The following is a 10256-nucleotide window of genomic DNA, read 5'->3' as shown; positions in this document are numbered from 1 at the left end:
ATACCATAGTTCGCATCCGCAAAGATTAAGTTTAAAGTTTTCAATGAAATTCGACCTTTTTTAAGGGTACATTATTTTAATTTTAATTATTGAATTATGATTAGTTTTATATTTGTTAATTAGCTAAAGAATGATCAAATTAAAAATAAAAGAGTTTAAATGAATGATAAAATTGGAAGAAAACATTATACCAAAACTTGATATTCCATTATATATAGGTACAAATTATTGCCGGAACTGGAGTACATGACTACAGTACATCCAAATTTATTTTCTTTTATTATTATTTCAAGACATAAGATGGCCACCTCATCATTTCATTCCATGGTTTTACTGAGAATGAGATTGAGCTTGAACCAACGGGCCATGGTTCCGGTTGGACTTAATTTGAGTGACTTCATTCAGGCGAAGGCCAAAAGCATTTGCAAGAACCTCAGCAGGAGTGGCACTGAACACCTGCTTCACATGGCTAACAGAAGCTCTGTCATTTGTCTTGAACACCACATACTCAAGTCCTTCTTCGTTCCCTGCTTGTTCCGCCACCACGAAGTTCTGTGGCACCACTAACAACTGTCCCTTTCTCACTCTGTTGTCGAACACCGCGTTCCCTTGGTTGTTCACGATCCTAACTCTTCCTTGTCCTCTAATCACGTACAAGAGGCTGTTAGCGTTGATGTTCCAGTGTGGAGCATATATACCATTCTGCAAATATATACATGCATGTTTTTAATTAGTTAATTACATTACATTTTATTTTATTTAATTAATCATATCATGAAAATATACACATTGGTTAAATAATTAGTACTATACATACCCTGTAGAGATGAACATATTCAGCACTGAGGCGTAATCTGCGGAGGATTGGGAGGGTTAAGCTGTTGACAGTGCTGATGCGACCGGCACGTGGGTTGTAGAGATCTGCACGTCCAGGGCGAGCAATGTTCTCACGAATCCTTGCACTGCAGATAGTTTCTTCCAAACCATTCTTTCTTTCCTTGCTGCTTCTCTTTTGCTCACTTCTATGTTCTTCCTCCTCTTCTTTACTGTGTTTTTTCCACCATTTACGACTGTGGGGTTTATCTTCTTCGTCTTCCTCCTCGTCTTGTTCTTCATCATGTCTGGGGTGTCTTGGTTCTCTTTCTTCTTCCTTTTCTTCTTCACTATGTTTGTGATGCCTTAGTCTACGGTCTTCTTCTTTCTCGTCCTCCTCTTCTTCCCACCGTTGTTTACGACTGTGTCTTGGGCTCCGTTCATCTTCATCCTCCTCCCAGCGGCTTCTTTCTTCATCTTCATCCCAACTTTGTTTACGACTGTGTCTTGGGCTCTGTTCATCTTCATCCTCCTCCCAGCGACTTTTTTCTTCATCTTCATCCCACCTTTGCTTACGACCGTGTCTTGGTCTCCGTTCATCTTCATCCTCCTCCCAGCGACTTCTTTCTTCTTCTTCTTCATCTTTTTGCTGCCACTCGGGGCTGATGATGCGGAGACCTTCCTCCACTCTCACGATTTGACTCCTTTTGTCACGTGGAGATTGAAGTCTCTTAGCTACATCTTGGTTGGTGTTGAGTGCCTGTGCTAAAAACTCTGAGCTGAAGCCACTCAGCACGCTGTTGCCATCGTTTTGGTCCTCAGATTCCTGCTCTTGTTGGTGCTGTCCGCCCCTACGTCCAGCAGGGAAACTTTCCCTGTGCCTTTGCTGATGTCGTCCTTGTTGTTGCTCCTGGGTTTCAGGGAACTCTGCCTCTGGGTTCCCACCAAGGTAAAATACCTGCAAAACCATATTTAAATATAATTTATTGAGTCACATTTATTCAATATGTACATATATTATGGTTAATTAATAGATAATAGTCTATATGTGACTTCATAATGAAGATATATAGGGTGCCCGAAACATATCTGTATCCATTTCAACACAACAGTAATATAGTTACATTTAATCATTTTTATTTTATTTAACTTTTGGCTGTATCTATATACTAAATATTTCCTTCAAAAAAAAAAATACTAAATATTGTGTCCAATGTCCGTATCCGTGTATATATGTAATGTATACTTACTCTGGGGGTTGAATCGAGCTGGTTTACATCATTTGAGGTGTCAAGAAGACTAATGGCGATAACAGGTTCATTGCCGTGGTTATATGTCCAGTAAGGAATTCCAGGTGGAATGGCAATGACATCACCTTTATAGAATCGACGAATCTTCTGGTGACTGTCAGGTTGCTGCTGCCTGGATCCTTGTCTAGATTGTGATGATCGCAGCTCTTCAAAAGTCTCAGGGCAACCAGGAACTGAAAGCCCAAGGACTCCCTTCCCTGAAGAAAAAACATTAATCAGTTACAAAACAATTCAATGCATGCATAGAATATTTAGCAATTAATATATAATTATTTAGTAGAATGTTTACCTTGGATGATGAAAATCAACTGTGGAGAGGGTGAATATGAAGGCAAGTGAAGACCATTGGGGTCAATGGTGCGTCTGATAAGAGAGACACCAGCGCATTGTAGCTCAGGGTGATTGGGGTTCCATGTCTCAGTAAGACCGGCTTCAGACTCAACACGGTGGTCTGGTTCCAATGCATTAATACTATCGAGCTGGCACTGGTTGAACCTGTTAAACTCAGAGCGAGTAGCGAAGCATGCACTCGTGAAGAGTAGCAAGGAAAGGGAAAGCAAAGATAGAGAGGACTTGCCCATTGTGACTGTGATCATATAACTAATTGCTGAATGAACTGGTTAAGCGGAGAACCTTTGTTGCGGTTATTTATAGGAACGAGAGAAGGGCGAGAGAGGGACACGTCACATAGTGTGAGTTGCTGAGTTCATGACATTCTTCACCATGCATGTTTTCCAGTTCCTAAGCTCTTACACCTCACAAGATGTATATTTGTTGGTATCTTTACATATGGAATCCTGACTGCAGTTAAATGAATGAGACCAAATATATGGCATGGGATGGTCCACCATGCACTCGGTGTCTATTCTTTACATATCATTACTTCTTCACACTTTAATTAATTCAATTACTGTCTTGATTAAGCAGAAAATGTTGCTCAAACACAAATGCTTAATTAAACTAGTAGGTAATCCTAGCTCAATAGTACTGCTCTTGGTTATTATCAAACTGTAGCCTTTACAACTGAAAGAGCAGATCAGTGGTAGTGATATTATTAAAATTTATGCTTAGAGCATTCAAGTTGCTATTGATGTTTAAATCAATTTAGTGCATGTTTTAATTCAATTTTGTGAGGTTCAAAAATATTCTAAACACAAAATTGATTAACATATTTAACTGTTTTCAAATAGAATTAACTTTGTCTCTAAAATGAATTCTAAATTAAACATGAAATTTGAAGTTTTGCATCCGAATGTGATTTTTGGCTTGTAGTTATTGTTCAACACATTTATACGAACGTATATAAACATAAATAACTGTACATTTAATTCAATTTTATAAAATTACTTTTTCATAATTAAAAATACAGGACCACACAGATGTACATTTGGATAGATGCATAAAATGAAAATTCAAAAACTCAAATTCTAATATTCTTGTACCTTTAAAACAAATGATAACCCAAAAGTGTCATGCCTACATTTGTATGTCCTTTCTGATGGTACTAATTTTTTACATCCTTACAAGAGAAATAGATACAAAACCATGAAGCTACTTTGGACTGCAAATGCATTGCATACTAATTTCAATTCAAAACTATAAATTGTAGGACAAATGAACCGATATATGTAAATAAAAATAGTAGTTTGGACCAAATAACTACCATTTTAAACCTATTGCTAATTCTAGCAGAGCTTCTACTTGGCTTATTGTTTGCTTCTTCTCCTGTTGTTTTAATCTATTTGCAACTGATTCAGGATCAAACCCTTGTTCATTCTCTTCTTCATCCATTTCCAAACGAACCTCTTGCAGCAATTCATCCACCTCCCTTATAAAGTCCACCCTCAAAAGAGTATTATCATCAATTTCAAGTTGTGGTCGCAATGGCCCGTGATGCTGATACCACACAAGATTGAATTTTAGAGAATTCAAACAAATATGAACTATAACCTACAATTTTCAGCTATGGTATATGCACTATCTTGCTTTTAATCAAACTTTTGTACAAAAAGGAAAGAACCAGTTTAATCACACTTAATATCAACCTATAAACACAAACTTGAATTTATATCAATTGGTGATTTAAATTATTATTATTTGTAGGGTTGAGTTAGGCCAAAATCTCAATTCTAAAATGGTATCAGAGCCTCCTCCACGATTCGTTGGGTCACCTGCTATCAGGTTGCTAATCAGGCCACCCACCATTTATATCTGCGCACCAAGCCCAATAGTGTTGGGCACGAGGGGGGTGTGTTAAGAGTCTCACATCGGTGGCGAGATGGTCTGAATATATGTTTATAAGTAGCGAGGGCAATCCTCACTTTACAAGCCGGATTTGTAGGGTTGAGTTAGGCCCAACTCCCACTTTTTAAGAGTTAACCATTGATCAATTGGTTATTTAAATATAGATTTGGTCAAAACTATGTGGCATTGATACATCCAATTGCGTTTAAGAATCCACCTCAACCATAATGTCAAACTGTGGTATCAGTTATTATAGATTTGGTGCAACTTACCTTATCTATGTCAAAAGACTCAAATCCAGGTGGAACAAGAATGCTATATGGATCCTCCCGTGGAAATGTATCAGTCATGATTTTTTTACATTTCTTTAGCCACTCGTGAAAAGCAAAGCCATCATACATAATCAAAAGATCATTCAGCAATCTCATTGCAGGGGTAGCCTCCCGTTTCAATATTTCAGCCTACATTCAAAACAAGGGAAAGAAAACAAAGAAGTTATTAGAATAACTGATAATGCAAGAAATCCTTTCTTAATGGTGGTGCACATGACAGAAAAATGGTCACTGCATGAAACTAAATAACGAGTTGAGTCAATCACGTAATGCAAAACTACTCTATCATGACCACGAGGAAATTCGACCACCAAAGTAAACAGAGGTTTTGTTTAGAACCCATTTGGCCTTGTTGTGAATCATCATCATATTTACTGTTATTGTTATTATTATTTAATTGGTCTCTAGAAAAACTCTTGTCTGAAAAGTGATATTGAAACAATTTAGAGTGAAATTTAAGTTTATTTGCTTATAGTGTTGCATCCCAGCCAGGGTCGGACTGAAGGGGGGGCAAGCAGGGGCTTCAACCCCCCCCCCCCCCCCCCCTCCCCCTCCCACATGCATATAGTTGCTAATGACACTTCTTAATTTACCCACTCTTGTTTTAGGTGCTTGTAAATAAATTATTGTGATTTTATTTAATAATTTTGAGTTAAATATATTTTTAGCCTTTATAAAATTATGAGTTTTTAAGTTTTGTCCTTCAAAAAATTTACTTTTAGTCCATATTTGTATTTTATAGGAGCTATTTTGAGGACTAAAAGTATCAATTTTTTGTAAGAATATTTCAAAATGGGGACTATTCTTACCAAACTGCAATATTTTAAAGGATATTTTAAGTTAAAATTTAATAGGACTAAACATAAAAACTCGTTATTTTATAAGGATAAAAAATATATTTAACTCTATTATTTATTGTTAAAAAAGAAATTCGGCCCCCCGTGTGATTGATTTCTAGATCCGTCCCTCCCAGCTTATTGTGAAAAGTGACAAGCACCAATTTCGGCTTCTTTAACAGCAGATTTTCTGGTTCTGCAGTGAACACTTATATTTTGGAAAACTAAGATTTTTTTTCTCCCTTTAATAGGCTCCTAAGACATCAAATTCCAGCAATATCAAGGAACTGAGTTTGTTGCCGTCGTAGTGTCTGTGTGGACATGGGGGGAGCCAAGGTAAGCTGTTCGGTGAAATGAAAGCGGGAACTCCAAATCCATATAGATAGCCATAAACTAAAACGGACAGCTAGTTATTACCTCAACCCTTCTGTATAACAAATCCAGACTTCTTATAGCATCCTTTTCATCCTGTAAATAGGTGATAAGATAATATATAGAACAAGATAGTCAGAGAAAGAGGAAGCAAAAATTATAGACTTAAATTTGAAATAAGCACAGAACAAATTATGAGATTCAGTTTTGACAATCTTTTTCAAATTATAATAATCATATCCAAGTTAGAAGGATACAAAGGAGAAAACAAAATTACACTTTTCTTAATATGTCTATCATAATAGTAAATTATTTGGATTAGTAATGTCTCAATACCAATTTCGATACAAAGCCTGTCAAATCATGAAGAACTGTGATTTGTGATCAATTGACAGCTTAATCGAAGACTGCAAATTCGATAAATAAAAGCAGTTATGATCATCCACTCTTTCGCCTACGATATTATTTTATGTAAAATGGAGTCCCCTCTGAATGTAGGCTGTAAATGAATATAAATATAACTACAGTAATACTTCACAAAGACACCATCAAGATCAATGTAGTCAGGTTCTCGCACCGGGTCTTAGGTTCTTAAGATCCTACGAGCTCGTGAAGGCCAAGCGAGCTTAGAACCCGTGCAGGTTCCTTTTTTGACCTGTCTGTAGTCAGGTTCTCGCACCGGGTCATAGGTTCTTATGATCCAGAGGGTTTTTGACCTGAGCTCTAGACGGCGCTGTTGCCGTCGTGAACCTCGCCGGCGGTTAGTGTATGTTTGTTCTCACTCCTTTCTCATTTTCGTTCACTCCTCTCTCACTTTCAACCATCTCTTTCACTCAAACCTCTGTCTTCACTGAAACCTTCTGAACTCATCTCTTTCACTCTCAAGTTTCAGCCCTCTTTTTCATTTTGTTTTTTTTAACCCTATTGTTGCTTCTTATAACCCTTTGTTATGAACTTACGAACATTTGGAATGATGTCTATGAAATATTAATTAATAAAGTTTATTTTGTTCATGTATTATATTTTTTTTATGTTTATGTGTATATGTATATACGTGAAGTTACAATTTTACCCTTGAGTAGGATCTTACGAATCGAGCTACGATCCCGATCTTACGATTCTCAACCAGCCTACCGATCCTACGTAGGATCTCGAACCTGACTACATTGATCAAGATTGTCAATCTCGAGAGTCTATAAACTCGCGAAATCTCATCACACTTGACTTGTAAACTCGTAAGAGTTAATGCAAACACAATGCTTAAAAACATCTATCATAGTATCTAAAGCAAACCACGATAATAAAATTTAACTATTTTATCAAAAGCCAACATATTAACCCTTGACCAGACCAAAACTGGCATCATTTTGCACATGTATGGGCAAATAACAAGTATGTTGTAGACTTGTCCAATCGTCCTCAACCTCATGAATCTATCAGAGTTAGACAAAAACAGTGTTTTTCATTAGCGAGTTAACTTAATTTTGATACCTAAAGTTGGAAGCTCACGTGATTCTATAAGTAAAGGAATTTGACAACTACAGACACCACTATGTTGTTCATGCTACCAAAAATCGGAGACACAAAGTCCTCTACAATGCAAATGGTTACCTTAAAAACTGTGGTCAAAGATTTACAGACAAAGGACCAGCTCAATGAAAAATGTAAGAAATCTATGCTACTTTCTTTACATCAAAGAATTAAATCCAATTACCTAAAATATTTCAAACACCAAAATAACAACTTACATCACGTCGGGCAAGATCAAGGCGATTCCATATCACCATCAAAACAAGTTCAGTAAGTTCTCCTTTCTCAGCAGCTTCCTCAATTTTCTACATGAGAAAAAAGATCAATCGGTAACATTTAATAATCATGCAAGGACAGTTACACTTCAAAAAAACCGATCATCGTGAAATATTTTATCTACAAGACTAATAGGAAACTGCATTTCAGCACCAAGAAACTACCTCTTCTACTTCTTCAGCGGCTCTTATAAAGCTTGAAATCAATTTCCGTGCTTTTCTAACATCTTCTTCAGGGTATCCTTTTAGACGCATGCCAACTTCACGATACTCTTCAATCTTTCTCTCTTCTTCCTCTTCTTCCTCTCTGCGTCTTCGATGTAACTCCTTGGTCTTTTCACGTTGTCGGGCTTGCCATTCCTACCCTAGAGAAGGTTAATGAAATCTATCCAAATAAAACCATCCACAAATTTGGTTTCACAAGCTAGCAGTGCCAAGAGAGTAGAGACACACTGATACCACAATGCTTTTACAATTCTTACTCATCAGACAATAAGAAAATCATTCACTCATATAATAGTTTATGCTTATAAAAAAGAAAACAGATTTGAAAATCAGAAGTTATGCAGAGCATTAAAGATTATGATTATACACTTATTCCTAAACATATTCTGCCGATGTTGTTAATAGAAGCACAGCCAAAATTGGCTGCAAAAACATGAATTCAAGTTTGAATGAATCTACAGCATTTTTAAATCAAAGAACTAAATAAGGCAATTCAAAGAAAACTGAAGAAGAAATAGTAACATGCTAACAACAAAAAACAAAATAAACAGATAGTAATAAAACACACAATTAACCAGGGATGAATTGACAATAGCGACAAACCTTTTAAGGCTCTCTTTGGATAAATAGTTTAGTTAAAGAGAGATGAATTGATAATAGTGACAATACCATAAGTGTTTATCGTATAAGTGTTTATATATAAGCTATTTCTTATCAAAAAATAAACTAAAGTCAAACGGTTTCCATATGAGCTATAAGCCGTTTTTTAAAGATAGAAAAATGCTAACAAGTGTCTATGGACTCTAGTTAAGGAAACAAATATAGTAAAAATACCTTGGAGTTTGTGTAATCAAGTGTAAAAGTTATTGCTTTCAATATAAAATTTACTTCTTTTTTTATTTTCTTAACTAGTGCCTCAGGTGCACTAATTAGCATGACACTTAAATTATACTCCCTCCGTCCCATATTATAAGCAAAAAAAATCACTTTTTCATGTCCCAAATTATAAGCAAAAAAAATTAACTTTTATCATTTTCAAGATAAACTTTTACTTAATTTACTCTCTCTCTTCTTTTCCCCATAATCAATAACCAATAAAAACTATTTTTACATCTTCCCATGAAACTTATTTTAACAAACACACAAAAAGTCAACCTTGAAATTATCATATTTTACTTTTTTTAATAAGTGTAAAAATATTTTTTTTGCCTATGTTATGGGACGGAGGGATAGAGAGCTAATGAAAATAAGCTAAAAACATGTTATGGACATGTCATAAGTTGTTTCCATAAATTATCGCAAACATTCTCACTAGTGCTTATGTTAGTAATGGTAGATTAAACATGAACTAAGCCAATTCAAACAAGTCCTAAGAAGAGTAAAAAAAAAACCCTAAATTCACCTTGAGTTATGTTAAAGATGTTTGATACTTATAGATAATTCAGTATAAAGAAGCATGAGTAATCAATAAGTGAAAAGTAGAAAGCATACATACATCATCATAATAGTGAGCAGGCATTCCTTCAAGAAGCACCTCTTCTTTTCCCTCACTGACACATCTTAAAACTGTGACAAAAATCAAAATAATCAATTTTGTATATGAAACCATAATTGAAATATGTGGGGGTGGAGACTAACCTGCGCCGGAAGTGCTTTTGTATGAAGAAGAAGAAGAAGAAGAAGAAGAAGAAGAAGGGTATGCAGAAGGTCTTGTGACAAGAAAGGATGATGAAGAATAAGCAGGAACAGGAAGGAAGAAGAGAGAAGTGGAAGTTAGAGAGAGAAGATTCATCCCTACAGAGAATCTAAACTCGGTTGAGACTGAGAGTATTATGAACAATTGAAGATGAAAGCATTATCAAGTATCAAAAGCACAACACTGAATGAAAGCATGAAGATGAAAGCTATTGATATATCTGAGAAAGAGGGTTTAAGACACAACACATATGTTTGTTTCTGTCATCCTCCAAGATTTATCTATAGGACTAAGAATTAATTATCTCAAATTTCACCTGACTTTTGTGTTAGAAATTCTCTTTTTTTTTTCTTGTCAAAAGAAAATTTGTGTATTTAAATTTATTTCATGTATTTAATTTCTCTTTATTCAACTACTTACTTATTTTTAAATTCTCTCATAATAAATAAGGGAATATGTGAAATTAAACATTTAAAATATTTGAAAATTGGTCAAAATTTTTTATAAAAAAAACCATTTTTTTTAAGGTGTTCCTTATAAAAAGGATCAGAGAGAGTATTACATAAGTAGCATTATATTTATAAAAAAATAAAAAATAAATAAGTGGCATTATATTAAAATTA

At 35.2% G+C, this 10256-nt stretch overlaps 2 protein-coding genes across 2 annotated transcripts; both read right to left on the bottom strand.

Moving 5' to 3' along the window:
- Positions 1-238: 238 nt before the first annotated feature.
- LOC123920981 (legumin type B-like) lies at positions 239-2800 on the bottom strand. The gene is made up of 4 exons (XM_045973354.1): positions 2413-2800; positions 2064-2320; positions 818-1771; positions 239-702 (listed from the first exon to the last, which is right to left on the bottom strand). Exons 1-4 carry the CDS (start codon positions 2717-2719, stop codon positions 331-333), a joined length of 1890 nt encoding a protein of 629 aa, XP_045829310.1. The 5' UTR covers positions 2720-2800; the 3' UTR covers positions 239-330.
- A 717-nt stretch (positions 2801-3517) lies between these two features.
- LOC123920972 (protein PALE CRESS, chloroplastic-like) lies at positions 3518-9907 on the bottom strand. Its single transcript, XM_045973343.1, has 7 exons — positions 9576-9907; positions 9433-9503; positions 7878-8072; positions 7656-7742; positions 5953-6003; positions 4640-4828; positions 3518-4019 (listed from the first exon to the last, which is right to left on the bottom strand). Exons 1-7 carry the CDS (start codon positions 9727-9729, stop codon positions 3783-3785), a joined length of 984 nt encoding a protein of 327 aa, XP_045829299.1. The 5' UTR covers positions 9730-9907; the 3' UTR covers positions 3518-3782.
- Positions 9908-10256: the final 349 nt, after the last annotated feature.

The sequence above is a fragment of the Trifolium pratense genome, linkage group LG1, assembly GCF_020283565.1.
Source record: "Trifolium pratense cultivar HEN17-A07 linkage group LG1, ARS_RC_1.1, whole genome shotgun sequence".
In the NCBI taxonomy this organism is placed as follows: Eukaryota; Viridiplantae; Streptophyta; class Magnoliopsida; order Fabales; family Fabaceae; genus Trifolium; species Trifolium pratense.
The sequence above is the reverse complement of the archived record's forward strand: the minus strand, read 5'-3'. Positions and strand labels throughout refer to the sequence as shown.